General features: G+C 45.3%; 1 protein-coding gene and 1 long non-coding RNA gene across 16 annotated transcripts in view; both read left to right on the top strand.

The window, feature by feature from the left end:
• The first annotated feature begins 282 nt into the window (after nt 1-282).
• WNK2 (WNK lysine deficient protein kinase 2) overlaps nt 283-21,906 on the top strand; it is a 117,909-nt gene continuing 96,285 nt past the window's right edge. For 8 of the 15 annotated variants that reach the window (XM_052775739.1, XM_052775746.1, XM_052775743.1 and 5 more), the window contains exons 1-2: nt 285-573; nt 1,001-1,804. In XM_052775739.1, the coding sequence (XP_052631699.1) occupies nt 1,028-1,804 (777 nt within the window). In that variant the 5' untranslated portion in view covers nt 285-573; nt 1,001-1,027. Of the gene's footprint in view, nt 574-1,000; nt 1,805-21,906 lie in introns of all 15 variants that reach the window. The other 7 variants (XM_052775753.1, XM_052775748.1, XM_052775750.1 and 4 more) reach the window with 3 other exon arrangements.
• LOC128136358 (uncharacterized) lies at nt 5,567-9,260 on the top strand. The gene is made up of 2 exons (XR_008233338.1): nt 5,567-5,607; nt 9,031-9,260. It is a non-coding gene; the product is annotated as an uncharacterized LOC128136358 (long non-coding RNA).

The raw sequence follows: 21,906 nt of genomic DNA on the forward strand, positions 1-21,906 counted from the left end.
GGGGCCCCCCCCGCGCCGCGGGGCCAGGCGAGGCGGCGGCGCGGCCCGCGGACCCTCCCATTGTCTCCGCCGGCGGCGGAGGGGGCGGGGGCGGGCCGGGGAAGGGGGGGGGGGGCCGCCCTCCGCCGCCTCATTGGCGGCCGCCGAGCGCCGGTGCCTTAAATGGGGCGCTCGGCGGGGAGCGCTTCCCATTGACAAAAGCGCGGCGGCGGGGCGGGGGGGCGGAGGAGCGGGGCCGGGCCGGGGAGGGCGGGGGGGGCGGCGGCGGCCGTCGCCCATGGGGGCGCGGCGGAGGCTGCCGCAGGGCTCGCCGCGGGCAGGGGCGCAGCCCGCGCCCTGAGCCGCCGGGCGCGGAGCGGCGCGGAGCGGGGAGGCCGGCACTGCGGGCGGGGGCGTGCTGCAGCGCGCAGGGGCGGGCCGCGGAGCTCCGCCGCCGGCAGCCGGCTCCCCCGGCACCCTCTCCGCGGCGCGCACACCCAGCCAGGCGCACGCACGGCGGTACCCGCCCCTTCTCCCCGCCGCCCTTCTCATCCCCGTCCATGGCGCTGAGGACGGCAGCCCCCCGCTCCGCACGTAAGTCGGCGGCTCCGCCGCGCCTTTGTGCGCGGCCCTGCCCGCCCCCCGCCGCAGGTGAGGCGGCCCTGCCGCGCACCTGAGCCCGGGGCATCCCGCGGGGCCGCCCGGCGCTCCCGGCCCCGCGGCCGCTGCGCTGCGCGGCTGCCCGGTGGGGGGGGGGAGGCGGAGGGAAGGAAGGAAGGAAGGAAGGGGGGGCGGGCAGGGCGGCCGCGGTGGCTGCGGGGAGCCCGGCTCGCCGCAGCCCTCCCGCCTCGAAGCCCCGGTGTGGCTCTGCCCGCTGGGGCGAGCCCTGGGGCCGGGGGTGCCCGCGGGCGGTGGAGGTGGAGGGGGGGGGGGGGGGGGAGCGGTGGCCGGCGGCCGGGGCTGAGCCCGAGCGGCGGCCGGCGGTGCGTCAGGGCGCTGCGCTCTGCCTTGCCCCTCGCAGGTGGCGGTGGGGCGGCTCGGCGCGGGCATGGACCACGGTGACTTCCCCGGCCCGGGGGCGGCGGCGGCAGGCGCTGAAACCTCAGACCTAATGGAAACTGGGGGCGATGCCAGATCGGCACCTCGGCGGGGAGGCAGAGGAGGAGGAGGAGGAGGCGGCGGCGGCCGTGGCGGGGTTCCAGCGACTGCCGAGCCCAGCGCTCCCCCGGCTGCGGAGACGAGCATGAATATTGATGGCCCCGTCGGCGGCGGGGGGAGCGGGGCGGCCGCTGCGGCAGTGCCGGGAGCCCCTGCCCCGCCGCTCCGCGCCCCCTGCTCCAGGGATCCCAAACTGGTCCATCAGCGGTTCCTGCGGAGGAGCGTGGTGGACTCGGACCAGGAGGAACCTGCTTTCGACCTGCCCGAGTCCGAGCACCAGAGGAAAATTATCCTGCTCCCCAAAACCCGGAGGATAATTGCGGAGAGGGCGAAGGCAGGGCACGGGGCCGCGGAGAAGGGGTGCCTGGGGGCCGAGCCTTCTGGGGAGCCGAAGGCAGCGCCAGCCCCTGGCAGCGTCGTGGGGGCTGAAGAGCAGAAGGAAGCGGGCAAAGATGTGGAGAGGAAAGAGGCGTCGGACGCTTCCAGAGACCAGAGCAAGGCTAAGAAAGAGGAGCCTGAGGAGGAGGCCGACATGAAAGCGGTTGCCACCTCGCTGGATGGCAGGTTCCTAAAGTTTGATATTGAACTCGGGAGGGGATCCTTCAAAACGGTCTATAAGGGTCTGGACACGGAGACGTGGGTGGAAGTTGCGTGGTGTGAACTTCAGGTAAGCCGAGCTGATCCTCCTGTGTTTTTTTCTGCTTTGTAAGCCTAGGAGCTAAGGGCAACATGCCGGTGTCATCTACAGAAGCTCGGCTTTGAGCAGCCTTTATAGTCACCATCGCTTAGTATCCAGTGTCTAACTATAGCGCAATATTCTCATTGGCTCCCGGTCTACCACCTTATGTACACTCCTCCCAGCCTTAACCCTCTCGGCCCTGGGGTCTGGCTGCCGACGCTAACCATGTTAATGTAGGACCTGTCGTATTGCATAAAAAGGTCATGAGTTACTGGCTCTGAATGCGCAAAGCATGCCGAAAAGAGCTAAAGGGAGCTCCTCTCTTCCCCCCTACCCCCAGCCGCTGCGGGCTGATGCTTCAGAAGGCAGCGGCTTGATTTAGCAGGAGTGGAGCAGCAGGTCTCTATTAAAAAGACGCTGAACATAAATGAACTTGGGAGTGCATTTGCAGGGGTGAACTTTCCTTTTGCTGTGAATATAAGTGCATTATGCTTTTATAAAGACGGAAGACCTGCTGCCCCCTTGCTCGCCCTTTCCCCTGCTCTGAAATTGTGACTGTTGCCAGCTTCTTTTGAATCAAACCTCCAGAAGTACCTCAGCGCTTGCTTCTTTTTAGGCATCATGAACTAGTGCTTCAGTTCGGTCAAAGACCTGTCTGTCCAAATACCTTTTACAAAGAAGATTTTAAATAAAAGATTTGACTTGAGTTCTAGATCTTGAGAGAGAAGTCATCCAGTAATGTCTAAAGAGAGTGAAGGTTTAGATACTGTCTTTTGCTGGTTGGGGACATCGCCGTTGCCCTTTTCTTAGTGATTTTTAGATTCTGTAAAAATGACAGTAGCATATGCTTAATTTTTTTTCTTTGTGAAGCGTTTAGTGTCTGTTACTTACCTCATTTCTGTTAGCATCCGTTTGAATGAGACCTATCTAAGAAAAACCTAAGACAGAATTTTGGGGTTTTTTGAGCTATTACTTGGTCTGAGTTACTTTGTAATTTTGGTGGGAACCAAAAGATTTAACTCTTAGTTATAATTTGGGGTCCTTAAATGCCCACTGGCCAACTGAGCTTTATGGCCTACCAGAGTATTTGAGAATAGCATGTAAATAATGTGATATAACAAGCCTGAGCTTCTGATTGTTTATTTTTAATGTTGGCCCAATCTGTTTGTAAATCGCTTCTGGCTTCCTGGGGTAGGTGGGGATGGATGTACAACCACATCTATTCCCTAATGACTTCATTACACAATATAATCACAATTCACTGCAGCGCTACTTCCTTACGGAGTACGAGGAGCACTTCTCAGTCTTCATAGTTGTGCGTTCCCCTGGCTTTTATTAGACAGGGATGCAGAACGTAGAGCCGCAGCAGCTGGGCGAGGTACGGCCGCAGAGTGGACGATGCGATGGGCTGGTGCTAAGGGGTTTGACCCCTCTCCCCCCCAGCCTGGAGGGGTTCTGGAGGGCTCGTGGGGAAAGGGGAGAGCCTGTGGGATTGCCAAGGGGATTTAAAGGGGAGTTGAGCGAGGCGGGCGCTGCTGGGAGGAGAGCCTTGCCGGCAGGCCTGGTCTTTGTCTGGCTTCTGCTTGAAGCTGAATCGGGAGCGTGTAAGGCTTTTACTTGGGCAGCCTGAGATGTGTTTAGGATGATAACTGGGATGCCGTCGGAGGGAAGGTTTGTCCGTAGGAAGAGGCTGATGTTGTTCAGCTGTCGGCCTGAGCAGCGCAGCCCAGCTCTGTCACTGCAGAGCAATCGCACAGATCAGGAATTCATCTTGTTGCCAAATTTTCTCGGTATGCTCTAGCAGGGGAATTGAAATAGATGCATTTTCAACATATTTTCTGTAACAGAATAGCTTTAACGACAAAAGACTGCCAAATGTATTGGAGAACCCGGTGTATGGAAATGCCAGTGTTTGGGTCACACCTAAGAAAGAGATTGGGAAGGGAAAATTGCAGTATGAAGCTTACCTGATGATTGGTTTTCTCATTTCAAGTTACACTGGTTTAGCAATTCCTGAACTGACTGCATGTGAAGAAATCATCTGTAATAATTCCCTAATTCGCACTAGTTTCCATTATACATGCTTGAGCTTAAATCAGATCTTACTACTAGACATTTTCAATTTAATACAGAATTTATTTTAGGGCTCTAATCGTAGAAAGAAAACTCTCTTTATTATTTGACTGCTTTAGAGAAATTGGTGTGAATCCATAGAAGTAGGCGAGGGCTGCTGTTTCTACTTACACTGCTGTCTGTTCGCCATGCAGATTTGGAGGTGATGCTGGAGGCCAGGTAATGTGAGATGGTATGTGAATTTTGAAAGCCAGTACTTTAGTCTGGATTGAGGAAGCCTGAACGACAAAAGGCTTTACTCACCATGGGATTAAAGCCTTTGCTTCTAGGATGAGTTTGCATGAAGGAAGCAATCAGGAGAAGGTGTGAATAGCTGTGTGTTGTCTTGGGCTTTTTGGTTTGTAGAGTACTCTCTTAATTCGACTAGGGAGTTTTATTGGGAAAACAGTCAGAGGGTGCTGTCAAGTAATTGCTTCATTCACGGCATTTTGAAAATTTTTGTAAGCTGTGCCAGTTAGGTATGCCCCTGTTTGTCTCTTCTAAGGTTAAGTTCAGGTATACGCAGCAGAAGACCGAGTGGAAGCGATCGTCACCATCCTGTTGAAGACAAAGTGATGTCCTCTGCAGTCTCGCACCATCAAAACCCATCCCAGAGCCTTTTTGTGGAAAAATGGCAACAAATTGTACTTTGCCTTCTGGAGATGCGCTTGCGCTTGTTACTTCCAGAGCTGGAGAGTTAAAAACTAACAGTATTGAGGTTCTATGCAGGCATTAATCCTCTGTCCTTGCTCAGCATTTTTTTAAGCCCAGTTGTACTGTTGCCTGTGTGTTTATCTCTTTTTGTCCGTCTGTACAAAGACCTTGCGAGCCATTCTTGTTCAGTGGTTTTATTTCATTGAAAAGATGGCTTTAGGGTTCAGAACCGAAGTCGTGGCTTGGATTAGGGTAGGATCCAAATGCTAACCAAACTAGATCTGGGGTTTAGGCCTGTCTGAAGATGTGAAAGCTGTAGTCAGATTCTACCTAGAAAATAAGTTTATTGTTCCTTCCTGAAACTGGTGTATTGGAGCAGGATTAGTGTGCCCTTTCAGTTTGGAAAGGTTTGCATTCTAAGGTTTTCAACAGCTATAATTAATTTTAATTGGTGGCATACAATTGCTGTGTGGTGAGGCTTCAGCGTAACAGTATTTCAGTGTTGTGCTCCTGAGTAAAATGTTAGGTCATGAATAAGGAATATAGGCTTTTGCCAGTCTGCTGCTGGCAAGCCGAATACTCCTTTTAGTTAGATGAACGGTTTCAAAATCCCCGTCCTATTTCCCTTTGGGAACATGTAGGGAAACTGCAGAAGAGTCAAACCTGGTACTATCTCAAATGCAAGGACCTCAGTGTACTTTATGGTTCTCGCTTGGACTGTGAATACTGAGCTGCTGTTTGTATTTAATTTTAGTTTTTTTGTTGAAAACGTGGAAGGGATGGACTGTCTCATCCTGCTGTTGCCGTACCCATGGTGGGAAGGTGAGCAATGCCTGTTGTTGAACACCACAGGGGAGCCAGGCTTTTTCCACTGGTTGCCCAAGACTTGTTCTCCACTCCACGTACTGGTGCGTAGATGGATGCTGGTTTCTTCAGGACACTTGGCCTCCAGGTGCTCCGTGTGAGAATGCGTGGGAGTCCTTGGTGGGAGTCCTTGGTGCTCCCTGGGACAGAGCTCAGTTCAGGTATCGGATGTTAGAGGTATTTGGGGAGCTATGTGAGAGTGAAGGATGGGCAGAGGTCAACTTTCCTTCCCCCGCCCATATAGCTGAAATTAGAAATCAAGGGTATTAGAATAGCTCTGATGGCATTTTCCAAATGGCCACCAAACCAAGGGGTCTGTAATGGTAAAACAACCACAGACAGACATGTTGCTCTAAGGTGGCAATTTCTCACCCCCTGCACCCGCAGCTTTTCTGCCAAGCTTCTGGTAGTATAGTTCTGTAGGAAGAACTTAATTATCTTTACAAGATAAGCGTTTTACTTCATAGTGTTATAGCACTTTCCTCTTTATGTTGTTGCCAGTCTTTTCAAACAGCCTGAACCAAAGAAAAAAACGCAAAAGACATCTTAAGTCACTCAGATATTCAGGAGTTTCAAATTTTTGGAGGGCACAGATCTTAACTGAAAATTAAGTTCTAAATGTGGATGCATTTCTGAATGCTTCTTTCACTTGATTCATATGCAATATTAATATGGGAACAGATAATGTATTTTCTTGATCTCAGTTTTTATTCCTGAAATGAGAAGCTCATTCAGATTGGCCGATAGCTGACTGATTTTAATATGGCGTGCATATTCTAGAAGTACAAGATGAGATTAGACTTTGTTTTAATGCAAGGTGATTAAAAAGGGCATTTAAAATCGTTAATGCTAGACCTATGTGAACTTGATCATTTTTGTTTCTGAGGCTGATAATCTTTCCTTGAAGTAAAATGGCTAGTTTGGGTGGAGGAAGGGAGGAAAAGCATGCAGTTTATTTGTGTGTTACCTTATGTATGAGAGAAGGCTATGATGCTTATGTAACTATTTTCTTAAATTTTTAAGCAGTGTTTTCCATCTTATGTCCACTTAGATCTGTGATAGTTGTTTAGAGTGATACCAAAGGTGCATGGCTCGGATGTTTCTGTGTAAGCAGATACGTTTGCATGGTTAAAAGTGGGAGCCTGTAAAATGGACAATGTTAAAGCAAATTCACTTTGCTCTATCTGGCAAGCTACTTCTGGCACAATTAAATTATGTGGAAGGAGAAGGATGTCCTATGCCCCTGTATCAAGAATCCAGGGGATTTCTTTCTGAAAAAGGTAACATCTATTCACTGGTGTTGTAGTTTGGCTTTTGTTGGTGTCCTTGTTTGCTGGCAGCATTCATCTGATGTCAAAATAGTAGCTGGTTACTATCTATGCTTTTAATTTATTGGCTGGGTAAACTTTGTTGTGTAAATGAACAGAATAATTTAGAAAATCTGTTTGGGAGAAGAAAGGAGGGAGACTGCATTTGAAAGCTTGAATCTGCTATTGCTGTGTGCTCATATTAAATTAACTGAGACTAATTTTGTCTGTTGCAAGTTAATTCTTGAGACAGTGAATTCTGTTTAAATTTGAACAATTGGGTTAGCTCTGCTTTACAGTGTCAATGTGAAAACATGTGCCTGTATCACTGGTGTTTGTTGGTATAGCTGTTGCCCTGACGTGGAGAAGCATGATAGGGATATGGTAGTGAACTATTAATAGACTGCTTCTCGAATTCAGTAAATGAAATAGAGCTGGGTCAGACTTCAGATTCTGCTTTTGAATCAAACAAGACTCCTTGCTCTTGCTTTTGAGTACATTTTACCTAAAGACTGGTTAAACTTTTCATGCTAAATGTGTGGGGTTCGGTTGCTGTAAGAGGAAATGCCTTAAAATAAAATCAGAACTTGGTGTAAAGGATATTTCTGGTCCCTTTGGTCATCTCTTGTCCACAGCTGACGGGGAAAAAAGTTGATGTTGCAAGCTGTCCTCTTAGTAATGTTTGCACTTGATATGCAGTCTGACTTGTGTGTGTAACATGCTTATGTTTATCATCTGCTGCCTTGTTTTGTGGTTGGGGCGTAAGAGAGGTTTGAAGAAAGTTCAGTGGCACTGATCTTAAAAGAAGGGCGGCAACAGCAATTCAGCTGTTGGTTACTGAAGTTATCAGGGTTTTTGCATGCTCTGAGAGATTAGAGATGCTGCAGAGGTTGGGAAGGGTGATTCTTGGGTGGGTAGATGGAGGGCAGAGGCCCTACTGTAAGGATCAGGTGTGAAGGGGCTGGTGAGGAGGGAGGTAGTGATAAATCTCCCATACTTCAGGAGCCCCGCTGGAGCGGTAGGTTTGGGTTTGAGTGCTGAGAATAGCTTGCTACAGCTGTCTGATCAGGGGAAGTTCGGTTTTTAGGCTTGTGATGACATAGCTGTTGATTGCCGGCAGCGGGATAGTTACCTGTGTGTTCAGGAGGCCCTGTGGTAGGTCTGACTGGCCAGAAAACAAAAATATAAGGTAAGTGCTGATGCGTGATAGCCAGGCAGCCTGTAGGCATAAGAAAAGGGCAGCCAAAGGCATGTCATGTGAGATGTGTGGCACTTGGCACTGCTGTTGGAAGAGACATCTTCATTGCTCTGAAATAGGAGGGGTTTGTGCAAATAATCTTTGGAGAATATCTGAAATGGTCATGCAGAAGCAGAACTGGTTTTCTTGTTTAAGTTTGTACATGTGAAATGGAAGTTACATCTGGAAATGCATTATTTCCCTGAAGAGAGATTGGCCTACTAGAAAACATGGGTGTTATCCCAATGTTGATTTCGATGTGCCTGAAACAAGGCAAGGGCAAGTTTGGTTTGGTTTTGGTTTTCCCCTTCCTTGGCAAGGAAGGGGAAGTTGTTTTTTTTTCTGTGGAGTTGAAGTCAGCTAGAAACAACCTTTATCCAGTATCTTGCTATTCCTATGTAGCTCGGAAATGGAGGAACCATCTCACTACTTTCCTACTGCCTGCTCTGAGGTGAGAAGCCCTTCTGCCAGGAGCGAGTTTTACAATTATATTCTCTGCAGCAGCGAGTGGCCGCAGCCTCTTCTGCGGTGGAGTCCAGACCAGTTGTTAAGTTGGCAAGATGGCAGATACTTTCAAATCTCTGCTGGATCTGGTGTGATGATTTTTCTTTATATTTAGAGAGAGAGAGAGAGAGTCTTAGCTCCTCTTTGCCACCATTTCATTTCTGTGGAGCAAATAAGAAAAAGGCTTTGATCAAATGGTGAAAGAGTGTGAGTGTGCACCCTCATTCTCCATACCTCTCCTCTTCCCTAAGAGTACTCCTAGATCTTTCTAAATCCAGGTTCCACATAAACCACAAAATAGAGCCCGTTTTGTGTTAGATTGGTCCCTTGCTCTGCAATGGGCTAATCTTCAAACCATAAGCAGCTTCCCATATCCCTGAAAAAAATCTCATTGTTCTCCAAAGAAATCAAGTCGATACCTCCTTTTTGGCATGATGTTTATCCAAAACAGCTTGCTTGTTGGGAATTTTGTCCATTCCAAATTAGCTTAGGTGCTGCCTAGCTTCTGAGCTGTTCTTCTGACTTTCTCCTTGCAGATGATCATGCTGTTTAAAAGACACTGAGAATTTGGTGCAAGGAGGGGATCACAAGTCCTGCCTGTTCTCCTGTGTCTCCTGCGATCGCCCGTGTTGTGGACACAGGGTGTCACACGTCACTGAACACCTCTCAGCCTTAGGAAGCATCTTAGTTGCCAGCCAGTTGTCTGTGGGCATTGATGAACTTAGACTGAGTTCTAAATCAGCTGGCAATAAACATGTACCAAAAACTTTCTAGAGTGACTGTTTTGTTTGTTAGCAGTGACTTGCGTTGCTCCAAATATGCACAGTCAGTGGTGTGTGGTGAAATCCCTTCTCCTCAATGCCTGAAAGAAAAAATAAGTAAACTCATGTAATTGTACTCATCTTGAATTTTTATGTTTTGAAGATGCTCCATCTCAGGCTTGAATGGTCTCACATACCTGGGTTTTCAGTTCACCATCATCCCAACAATGCTTTTTAAAAAAAATTATTACCCCTACTAAACATGCCATAGCCTGTCTAGCCCCACTGTAGCTACAGTGTTACTGCAAATAAATGAATTTCTGGAGCTGATGGGATTTCTTCCCTCCTTCTCAAGAATCTGCCATATAAGTGTGCATGCATTTTAATTCATATCAGGTGTCACAGTGTACACAATCAGATTTTCAGAAGTGATTTACTGGAAAATAATTTTGCTATATTGTGTTAATACAGTATAATGGCTGTATAATATGGTGGTTAAATATGCAGTGGGAGTAATGGGTAAAATGAAATGCCATATTATGGCAATATACATCTTGTTTAAACTATCAAGGAAGGAGTAACTTAAGACCTAATACCATCTGTTCTTCAGTTGTTTCTTACAGAGGGATACAAAACACTTATTCATGAACTCTGAGGAAAACAGATAGGAGAGTGCAGGCTCAAATAACATTTGGGGGGGTTTTCTTATTTGGCCATTTTCTGTGAATTCAATCTGATCTTCATTCGGGACTTCTTAAAGGAAAATTAAACTGGCTTTAAGTAGTATTTGATCCTATTATGAATCTTGGCAGCACTTCACCAAAGTTAATTTGAATTTTAATGTAATTTTTGGTTAGGTAAATAAACTTAAAATGGCTTTGATTCCTAGCTTTTTCTAAGAAAAGGAGAACCTGAAAGGAAATGGGCATGTTTCTGTTACACACTAGTCCTTTTTTTTTTTTTTGCAATGTTTTTTTTTGGGGGGGGGGGAAGGCTGTACTGTAGTTGGTTACTAAAGCTACCAATTTGCCTTTCTCAAATTCTGAAAGTCCTGCTGTAGTCCAGCTCTCCTGAAAACTACTTAAAATGCTTTTTGTTTCATCTTAGCCTAGAGACTTTGAATGCAGATCTGTATGGATGATGGCTGACTTTTTTTTTTTTTTTTTCCTAGCCAAGTTTATGCTTTTGGGGGAACTATCTTACCTTTTCCATTAACATTTTAGCAAAGTATGCGCCTTAATAAACTGCGGTTCTATATCAAGCACAGTAATGTTGTGTTCCGTGTATTCCTGTATTAACAGGGCTTGTCCAAATGCCATTGTCAGTGTGTTTTCAAGTGCATAAACCTGCCTAAAACCCAGTAAGACTGAACAGATGGAGGAAGGTTTTTTCGTTAGCTAAATAATAAAAATTTGTTTATATTCTATAAAATAAGGTTTTATTAAAAAGAACAAATGACAGTTGGTCACTTCATATATTGAGAACTGAGGATTTATTTTACAAAAGCAGTATAAAACAGGCGTTGCCTACATCTGCTTCTGAAATGGATGTTCCTTTCTCTCACTGGCGTGTGCTTGAAGGATTAAAATTATGGTGTTTATTCCAGATTTTTGTACAATAAGCAGCTTTTTAACATTGCTTTTCCTGATGCTGTCTGGATTTTTTCAGTTAGAGAAACATTGTGGGTGACCCATTGTACTCGCTGGAGCTAATACAGCTGTGGTGGTTGGCTGAGCAGAATCAATTCTGTCTGTTAAAACAGAACAGTGTAAAAGGGTGGGGGAAACTACAAAATTTCCAGTGGCTGTATCTCATTGCTGCAGGCCTGCGCAGCGCTCTGCTGAAACATTTGATAATATCTAGATCTTGTAAAACTGATTCCAAATAGGTTTGGTTTTGTTCTAGGCTTTACTGATTAATTAAGGAAAATTGCCATGGTTATGTGCATTTGAACTTGTTTTGTTTCTCTGCCGTATCAGTGTTTGTTTTGAGAATTGTAGATAATAAAGCAAGTGTTGCACTAATAAAATGGACTTGCTTGTCTCTCAATTACAAAGACTTATATTGCCTTTGATTACTAATGGAGGATGAGAATATCTTGTCCTTTGGCAAGCAGCGTGATCATGACTAACACGGGTGGTTTTGCATGTACTTAATGTTGTTTGTGCATATATAAAATTACTAGTAGAAGAAGAGAAAATACACAACCACTTGTATTAAGCCACAGGATATAGGGTAAAATGAATTGGTAAGAATGACCTAAAATGGTTGCTTATAGCCTGCCTGTGACCCTGCCTCTTCAGGTTATGTTCTCCCTTGTGTGGTGGTTTTTTGCAGGTGCTTCTGGGGATGCAGCATCAGTCCCTGCTGCCCTCCAGGCTTCTAACATTTTCTTGGACAAGTTGTAATAACTTGTGTAACATATTTCATTGACCTTAATGAATTTAAAAAGTCATTGTGGCAGTTCAGCCTAAGTGAAGCCTGTGATCTCCAGGAAGTTCCAGCACAGGCAGGTGGGGGAGAACACCATATGATATTTGGGATTTATTTGTATCGTAAGGGCCTTGTTAATTTGAAGCTCTTGTAGCACCATTCCAGGAAACAAATGGGGGTCTTCCTGTAACTTTCCTCCAAAAACAGTGGGAGGAAAGCTCCTGCTGATAATATGCTGGTCCTTGGATGCGTGGCAGACTCTTGAACTGGACTGAAGTTATCTGCAGCAAGTTGGAGCTGTAAATTCTTCTAGGCTGCCAAGAGCTCCTGAGCCCCACGGGCGTCGAGTAGCAGCGATCGCTTGGTCTTTAAATAGAAGACTCGCTTTGGCGTCTCGTGTCAGACCTGCAGGACTGTCTGCCGAGGCTGGTCTCGCACCCGCGAGGGGCAGCGGGCGGTGAACTTGGGCGTCTTGGGCCGGTTCCCGCGCAGACGGACAGCGCGTGCCCCTTAACCTGTTGTGGGGGGGGGCTGCCTTGGTGCAGAGCAGGGACCCCCAGGAGCAGCGTGCTGGCGGGAGGGCTCCCCCCGAGAGCTGGCCGCTGCGTCTTCACATGGGGGAACGGCCGAGGGGGGCCTGTGGGAAACCACTCCGCTGTCCTCTCCAGCAGGCTCCGACGTTTCCTCTTGGGAATCGCTTCTTACCTGGGAATGGAAGGATGTCCTGTCGCGGAGGTGTGCTCCTCGCCCTGCCCTTGGCTGCAAGCGTAGTAGTTTGGAGGCTTCGGGAAAGGCTCCAATGACTGTTGCAGGTGGGGATGGGAATTTGGAATGAACCTCCCCTGTTCATGAGGGTCCTTTGGTCTAAGTGTCGCCGTCCTGGGAGGGGAGATGGGCAACACCTCTTCTAGGTGTCACGTAAGAGGACAGTAGGTGCCATCACCCGGCTTCTTCGCCGTGTGCCAGGGAGCTCCGCAAATGTCTCTTGGCCTCAACTGCTTGAGGAATGGATGAACAGTTCATTTCTGGGTCCCAGCTGTGTTTATATATAAGGGGGGCACTGAACTAAGTTAAGACGGAGGCTGTCTGGGGTGTATGCAAGAGCCCTTAGCTTTTGCAGGCACCTCACCCTAAGAAAAGGCACGGTGCCTTTGGTACGCTGGCAGCTGGAGGACTGGCTGTCAGAGCCACAAGTGCTTTCAGAATTGTGCATTTGGACCCAGGTCAACTCTATGCCTTATTTTTATAGTCTCATGTTAAATTAAGCCAACTGGATAGATAGATTGCCGCATGATACAAGATACTCCTACGAAGGCACCCTGCAGTTTCCTCTAGGCTATAGACAACTCTCTGAATCCTTGTATGTGGAAGAGGATTAAGCCTTCTTTTCAAAGTATTGAAAGAGGAAGGAAACTTGTAGCAAATATCTGTGGTTGGGAGAGGGAAAGGAAGTGAAACCTCTTTTTAACTCTCTGGAATATATGATAGGTATTTTGTGAGGTTTTTTTTTTTTCTGTGGCTTGACTGCTTGTTCCCTCTCCACCCCCCCCCCTCCAGCAATCTGCCAAAGCCCATGCCCCTACCACAAAATATGTGACATCGACACCTGGGCTGCTAATATGGAAGGCTGCTTGTATGAGAGGAGAAAAGCAGTTGTGCTCGCTGCTTCCAGACATAGTTCCGACATTGCATACCATGTGAAAGAGTTAATACTTAAAACGTGTGTGATCTGAGATGTCTGTCTGTTTACTTAGATGAAGCCAGCATTACAAGTTTTTAACCACAGAAGCTACAAAACTATTAGAAACAGCAATTCCACCTCTAAGTAACATTGAAGCATTAAATACAAAGCTTCATTTATTAAAGTACGTGTATGCTTTTTTTTAGAGTTCTTTCTCAGGTGGTTTGAGGGAAGGAGAGAACAGGCTATTGCTCACTCACATGTGGGCTTCAAAGAAAACTTTAAATGGCTTTGGGTTTGGGCTGCAAACTCTTGTGTGTGAAATGGGACACTTGAGATGATGGAGTCTGTATATTCAAAAGCAACTAGTGTAAATAAATAGGACTGTGGATGTTTATTGGCTTTTGCCAAACTACTAGCTATCTGTGGTTTTCTTCCTTTTTTGTGGTGTTGTTGAACAACAACTCAGTTTATAACAAGTGCTGCTAGGGAGCGCAGCCCATGTTAGGAGGGAATCTCTCAGCATGAAGATGGTGATGGAGAATGATTGAAACTGGAGGGTCTGTGACTGGGGGAGCTAGCTTTGCCTGAACAGGGCATAACAGAAAATAACAGCTTTACTAACCTAGGACCTAAAAATGAAATTGGTGTCGCTGCTGAGTTCCAGATTCTCAGTATGAGGGGTGTGACTGATGCTGATCTGGTTTTGTTACTGATTGGGAAGGGTTACAGGGTGGTTCATCAACCGCTTCCCACATTCCTTTGTGCATTTTTAGGGAAACTTTATTAAAAATGGATGCTACTTCATAAAAACTTTCCAGTAGGCTTTTAAAAAGCAGTTTAATGTCGTCTTCCTTCTCATTCCTCCTCTTCCCTGTCTTCCATTGCCGCCCCAAAAGTTACAAGGACAGGGTCCTGCTCTTTAACACCTTCTGCACTGCCACAGGGTGTATACGAATACACTTGTTCTTTTTTCACATCCCTTTCTTTTCTTTAGAGGGTCATCTTCACAATCACATGAGATTATCTTCTTTGATTAATCTCATAAGATACTGTTTCACCTAACAGTCTTCCAGTTGTGCATGGTGTTTTCTTGGGCAGGTGCTTTGCACAGCGATGAGGCAGGTCGTGACAGCTGTGGTGGTAGCTTCTGGTCTTTTTGAAAATCCTGATGAACCTGCGATGGAAATCAGAATTTGCAGAGAAATAAAGGAAAATGAAGTAACATCTAGCGAGATGAGATGAAAAGGTATTTCATAGCCTCTTGTGCAATAATTGTTAGTTTCTGATTCTTAGTAGTGACTGATACTTGTAGTCTTTCTGACTGCCTTGATGCTTAGCTACCCTAATTCTGATGCTGCAATTAATGATTTAGCAGCACACATGCTGTAAATGCTTTTTTTTAAAAAAGGCTTTGATAAAATTTATATATGGTGTATTTTACCCATGCTTTATCTGCGATCCTAGCTGCATTACCTCTGATTTTTAGAGGTGAAATTGTAATTTATGAATTCTGTTAGAGAAAGGAAAAAAAGTTATTAAAACATTTCCACTAAGCTAATTTTTGTGTGCAGAAAGAGAGAACTGTAATTTCTTATGAACTGTGACCTTTGTACCTTAAAAGATATATATAGCATATATTTCAAAACGGATTTCTGTCAGCAGGGTAACTAATGAAATCATCTTGTAGTTGGAGTCCTTGGTACCTAATAAGATGTGAATTCCCCATGAAGCTGCTTCTCACGGTTTGGTTATTTCTGAATGTGCTTTTCTGTGGATCTTACAGCTACTAGGGTGGTGCTTTTTCTGCAGTTTTTCCTTCAGTGGGGGCAACTAGAAAATTTCTCTTTCCCTTTTATATCAATTTTCCTGAAAAGTGAAAATTGCTTTGTTTCCGTGAGTTGCTACCCTGATTTACTTGCTAAATGTGTTGTGGGCAACAGGGGGGAGGTATGCGCACGCAGCATCAGCGCAGTCTTATTTCCTGAAGAAACAAAGGCTGAGAAACAACCTTTGAATTTTTTTTTTGACAACCAGTAGAAATAACTAGAAGGGACAAGTTTTCTCAGTCTTGTCTTGCTCGTCATAAGGTTATTAAGCCTGTGAATGATGCCAGACTCCCAGTAATTGGGGACGAGTGCCGTAACGAGAGCTGCAGCCTGCGCCGACGGCGTGTGCGTCCTCCGAAGATGCCGCTCTGCTCCTCCGGAGCGGTCCGATGGGGACGGTGGGCAGCAGCTGGACCGGGCTGTGTTGGAGACCCCCGGGTGCCGCTGGCTCTGGCGGCTGCTGGAGCAGGGCTCTCCTGCGTCCCACCCGCAGCCGGGCAAAGCGTTATTTATAGGGTTATATAGTGCTACAAAGAACGTGTTGTGTAATAATGGGCGGGTGACTGTGCAGTCTATATGGAGGAAGCGGTGGAGTGCTGCAAGTCTGTCCAAGTAATTTCCCATCCTGGATAAATTAAGTAAAAAACACTTGTTTATCATTGTTGGCATCAATTCTGAACGTGTATTCAGTTTTTCCATCAGCTTAGTACAGTTTTGCATGTATTTTTCTTGGAGGATACATACTAAAGGGTCAGAATGAACTATAATCTGTGACAAAGCAGGGTGTTTAATTGCATGAATGGAAAAATGGAAGGACTGGTTTAACTAGAAGATCTTAAACATGCTGAAATGTTAATTACTCTTAGAGGTCTAAGACAGTCAGATGAGTAATTGGTCATGAAAGCCTGTTCACCTGTTTTAATGAGCTCAGTGTTAAAAAAAAAAAAAAAAAAAAAGAAGCTGCATACTGCTTCTAAGGTGCTCATGTACCAAAGTTTTAAAATCCCTCAGCCAGGGTTTATGCGTTTGTTTCAATAAGAATTATATTCAGTCTGTGTTTTAAGCATGCTATGTATTTTGAAATGTAACAACATTCCCAGAGCAGCAGCTTTTATTCTTCAGTCTGCCCAAAACTGCCATGCAAATTTACCTGGTTTTAGAATAATTCCTTGCACTGACAGTGGTGTGACGATAGCAGGTCTTGAGAGTGTTATTTCTCTTGCAAGATTAAAGTGAACAAACAATTTTTTTTTAATTGAAGAGAGATAACGTAAGCAACTATATAACTATACACAGTATACAGCAGTGGCAGTATGTAAGCCTGTGCCAGAGCTGTAATCTCCACAAAGGAAAACGCGATGCAAAGTCAGCGTATTTGTAAATATAAGTATTTTTACAACATAGCTGGAGAGTCAGTGGTTCAGTTGATTGACTTCTCCTTAACCCTAGATATGGAGGTGAAAATACATGCTCAAATGCTTCCCTTGCTTTTCAGAGAAAAATCCAGTAATTCTACCTTTCTTTAAGAAACTTTATACCTGCTATCTTGGTTCATTTTGTAGTGTTAAGCCTTGTTAAATAGCTGATGTGATATATCTGGTAACAATACTGCAAGTGGAGTGGGGAATTCATTAAGTAATGGCTGTGTTGTGATTTGATTTAGATTGCTTTGGTCTCACCTGTAGAGTTGCTGTTTACTTTCATATTCATGGCAAATGTTTACCGTTTGTTTGCTTGGTCTCTGCTTATTGCATCTCCATAAGATGGATGTGAGAGTTACATTAAAAAAAACCACACACAGATGTGCAATAGTAATCATAATAAGGATAAAATGTTTGTACAGGTGAGATAAATACAAGAATCTAAAATTGTCAATGTCCTTCTAAATTTAGCAACTATCAAATAAGATCATCACTGTGAGTATTATTCTTTGTTAAAAGACCCTTTAAAGTATGTGGGGGTTTAAAATTAATTGCAGTATGTGGCACTCTTAATTGTCGTGGTGCAGAATATATAAGGTACTTCTGGTAGGCAAAGCATGCCTGAATGGTTTTTAAAAAAGTAAAAATCGTCTTTAGTTTGTGAATTCGCAAGTGCTTTCTTTAAAAGGTACCTAGAGTGGTTTAGGTGGATTGTGAACTTGTTAGGTACAGTTCTACCTAGGCATTGCTTTTACAAAAATTTTAACTGTTTCTTTACACTGCAACTGATACATCAACTTTCTCTTGAATACTGTGTATAAGATGGTGCTGATCATGTGCTGTCACACTCTAAGATGCTAGATAGTTGAGAAATTTCATCTTTAAAATGAAATTGCAGCTCCAAGGAAGGCTGTGCTGTAACTTTTGTTTCATTGCAGCCGATAAATTGTTCTTAGAATTTGTAATTTTGAAAACCTCCAAAAACAAAGCTTTAAAAGACTTTAAGTAAATCACTTTGTGACTCATAAGAAGTTTTTCTTCAATCTTAAAAATGCTCTGGTGTTTTTGTATGGGATGATAATCCGTATCTAGATTTTGATGTTTTATTATTATTACTTTCATTTATGATATTCAAACCATTGAGTTCTTTGGAAATTGGCTGAATCTGCTGGCAAGACTAATCCAGCCTCCTTCTGTAAGAAGTCCTTTGCTGAATACTTCTAAGCACCCTTTTCTGAGATATCTGGAATTTAACTACAGCTACTTGGAACCTCTTGGATCTCCAACTTGTATGTTTTTAGTCTTGTAGACTAAAAATACATCTTTTAGAAAAAGAATGATATTTGCAGTAAATCAAATTATATTTGTTTCAAGAGGGCTAATATAAAATGAGTGGTCTTTGAAAACTTTCTGTCTAAAGCCTGATGAAAACCAAGCTTTTGTCAAAATAAAAGGCTCAGCATAGTGTGCTGATAGTAATTAATTCCCAGGGAGGCTGCCCACCGCTCTATTTCTTTGCATCACAGCAGATAAATGCTGCAGATTATTTCTATAATCAGGTTAATTGAAAGAGCAGAAAGGGGTAAGGAGAAATTTTCTGGATTTAATGTCATAGTTGGGGGAAACAGCGGGAAGGGCTGATCTGGCACGTGCTGTGATGTGCTGCCTTCCCGAGTAGGAGATGTGTGTTGTGTCTCGGTAGCTGGCAGCCTGTGACGCATGCTGGGAGCTAGCGCCTGAAACGCTCTTTTAATAACATACATTTTACATGTGTATTATTAGAGTGGGAATTGCTGTGTTTTTCCCATGGAAATGTCTTGGGAGAAAGGGGTGTGATGAGAAAAATTTCTTCAGCCAGCCCTGACTCGGTTTTCAGGGAAAAAACTCCGAGACTCTTACACTTGGGTTTCTCCAGCTCTAGAAAAGGCTATGTGAATTTAAACACAATTAAGAAACTACCCTAGGCTTGGGGGTTTTTTTCCTTTTAAAATTCAATAGGTAAGGGTGTTTTATTTCTTACACCTGTATTTCCTAGTTCCTTTCAGAAGCTGCAGATCAGGGCCAGTCTTTTCCCATGGCAGCGTCCTTAGTTGGAAATATTAAATCCTCTTACAGGCTGAGCCTGCGACGTTTTTAGAAAACTTTGGTTGTGTGTGTTTAATAAGTTGCAAAATCGTAGCTCCATGTGAAATGTCTTAATATTATGGTGCGTGGACTTAGTGTTTCTTTCTTTTTGTCTGCTCACTGTCTTACCTGCTGGTGCCGAAAGCTGTCCCCGGCAGCGATGGCCGTGCCGGAGTGTGCCCGCGCAGCCGGGCTCTGGACCAGAGCAGGGCTTCGGGTCTGTCACAGCAGGACCAGGGGCTCCCCTTCGTCGTCTGTAGGATGGAAATCCCGGAGGTTTGTGAATTGAATTTGTAGGCCAAACCTCTGTTGACGTATTTATTTCCTATCCTCTTTTTTTCTCTTACATTTGAAACCATTTTTATTCAGGGTAAAGTTCTGGAGGACCTAATGTAGTTAATAGCCTAAAAAAAAAAAAAAAAACAACCCAACAACCAAAACACCCTATTGGGAATGAAAGGTCATAACAGAGCTTTTAATTTGAAGTCCAACCAAACAGAAGTGGTATTTAATCCATCTTTCCTTGGAACAGCGGCCAACTTATAAAAGCCGTAATAAGAAAATTATTAGTTACATCCTCTTCTCAGTCTAACTGAATGTCCGCTAAACTAATACATACAGGCCTGTGGTGGCTTCCTTTAAATGTGGCTTTTTTTTTTTTTTTAAGTTTCTAGTAAATAATGAGAGGCTGTCCTGGTTTATCCAGGATAACTAGCTGTGCTTCATCAGTTTATTTCCAGCTAGTTATTCTTCCAGATGGGTATCCCTATTGTAAAGAGATCCCAATTTACTAATGTCATAGAAAATATGTACAGTATATTACCTGAATTCTGAAAAGACCTATTCCTATAATTACTTCCAAGTCATATTTCATGCTAGTTAAGCTCTGCTAAGTGCACACTTTTTTTTTTTTTTGAGATCACATGCATTCTTTGCATCTGTTTTTCACATCTTTTTTAGGTTGAAAAGTTCCTGAACTTCTTTCTCAAGAGCCTGCAAATTTAATTGGGTGAGGAAATCCTTTCCTCACTTTACACAATGATTTAAATACACTATTATGTCTCAGATCAAACTTTTATTATAAAGAAAGCAAGGCACATCGTAATACTTGGCTGTACTGTATAATACTCTACAATTAATGAAAAATCTTCCGTATGAAGTTAAAAATATGAAAAAAAAATCAAGTAGATTCTTCTATGATAAAAGAACAATATTTCTCAGCTGTTGCAGAGAAACAGAGATCGGCTTAAGAGGAATTTATTCAGATATCTTTTTTTTAATCATCAGAAATGGAGTGTTGACAGCAGAGGCTGAGACTTTGTCTCCCCGAATGGCCTCTGCATCTTCTCCATTTCTGCCCGGCGGGTTGGTGAGGTCTCCGCTGGACCACCCTCTGTCCGTAGGGCAGCGAGCCCGGGGAGAGGGAGTCTGGCAAAGCACGGAGCAGTGCAAGAAAGCAAGGATTAGTTGGGTCACCTGCTAGGAAAGCTGCTGGTTTAGCGATGCCTGCGTCGGTGTTTCAGGGGTGGGAAACAAGCTGCGAAGGGATCAGCGGGCGGTGGTTGGGCCACCGGGCTGGGTTCGTGGCTGTTGGTGGTGGCCGTGGGGCTCCTGGTAGCCCCGCGGACGCTGCTCTCCGTTGCCGTTGGGCTGGCACAGGCAAACAGGTGAATAATATGAGCTGTTTTGAAACAGGGAGTTCTAACAGACCCTCTCTGAAGATACAGCTTCAGGTTAGACTGCCGTCGAGACCTTTTCTTCCCCCTGCATGGGTTGTTTCTGCAGAGGCTGTTTCTCTCGGTGGGCAGACTTTGAAAGCACAGTCACATGTGGTATTAAGGCAAGACGGTGATTCACGAGAGCGAGCTCCTAATGTTCCTTCCTCTCAAAATTGCCATGAACGTACATGGGAAAAAGTGGTTAAAGCTGATATCGGAGAGGTCTGTCCGCCTGCAGAGGCACAGTTACATATCGTGGATATAAAGGACAACAAGTACTGTTGTCTGCTAGCAGATTGTAGGACAACTAAAACGTGACCGGTTGGGAAAGGCAGGCTCGACGTTTAACACCAACGCACAAGGCAAGGGGAGTTTGATAATTCCAGACTGTGATCCTCAGATGTTTGTGTGCTATTTGCCACTCTTTAGGCACAGCAGAGGGAAAATGCAGTTCGGGAAAGAGTTAATTAAGGTCTTCAGATGAGTGGCACTGCCCCTGTCTGTGCCTCGCCTATGGGCCAGTTATCGTTACGGGCTATACCGTAGCCTTGAACCTGATACACGCCCAGCTGTGTCAGCTTGGCTTTGGCCACTGTTGGAAATCACGTTGCACTGATCTGCGTTTTGGTTTTGGTTTTTTCCGGGAGGTAAGGAGGGAATAATGTAATGTCAGTGCAGCAGAAAATTGAGAAGGCGCTCCAAGTGTTTTCCAAGGGAAGATAAACTGTACGAATGGATGCTTGCGAGAGGGGTGACTCGGGGACTCGGCGGGGCATGGAGGGAGGCGAGGAATGAGGGGCTGGGATAAATGGGGATGGGATAAATTCCTCCTCCACCGGAGCGGGAGCTGGCTTGATTCTTTAACGTGAGATGGGGCTTGAGGATTTCTTCCCTCTGGGTAACATTTTGCCCGAATTGCTCTTTCTCCTTGCCTGTGCGTTACGTTCGCAGTGGATGACGGAACAGCTCTGAGCCCTCTGCATTTGTGGTGTGACGCAGGATCCGTGCTGCTCTGAGCTGCTTCCCCGAGCAGCATCTTTTCTGTCTGACTCGTCACCTGCCTTGCTGCGGTGGGAAATGAAAGCAGGCATCTCACGCACAAAGCAGCGGTGCTGGGGGGAGGATGCACACGAGCGAGCTTGCCCAGATGGTGTGGTTGTGAACAGTCCCTAGGAAAGGAGGTGATGAGAACGAGCAGCACGATCCCCTCTGAGCTGCTGTTTAGGAGGGCATCTAATTGGGATGTATGAGGCTCTTCAAACCTTTCTGAAAAACTCTTTCTGTTTAAAGATTAGCGTCCCAAGTCCTGCAGTGCCTATGGGCTTTTCTGGATTTTTTCCTCTAATTGAGGTGTCTCGTCCCGTGGTTCTAAGGCAGAGTGAGTGCACCAAGATAGCTGAAAGGTTTTCCAGAAAATGGATTAGACCAGTATTGTGTTCCAGATC

The sequence above is a fragment of the Harpia harpyja genome, chromosome Z, assembly GCF_026419915.1.
Source record: "Harpia harpyja isolate bHarHar1 chromosome Z, bHarHar1 primary haplotype, whole genome shotgun sequence".
NCBI classification, from domain to species: domain Eukaryota; kingdom Metazoa; phylum Chordata; class Aves; order Accipitriformes; family Accipitridae; genus Harpia; species Harpia harpyja.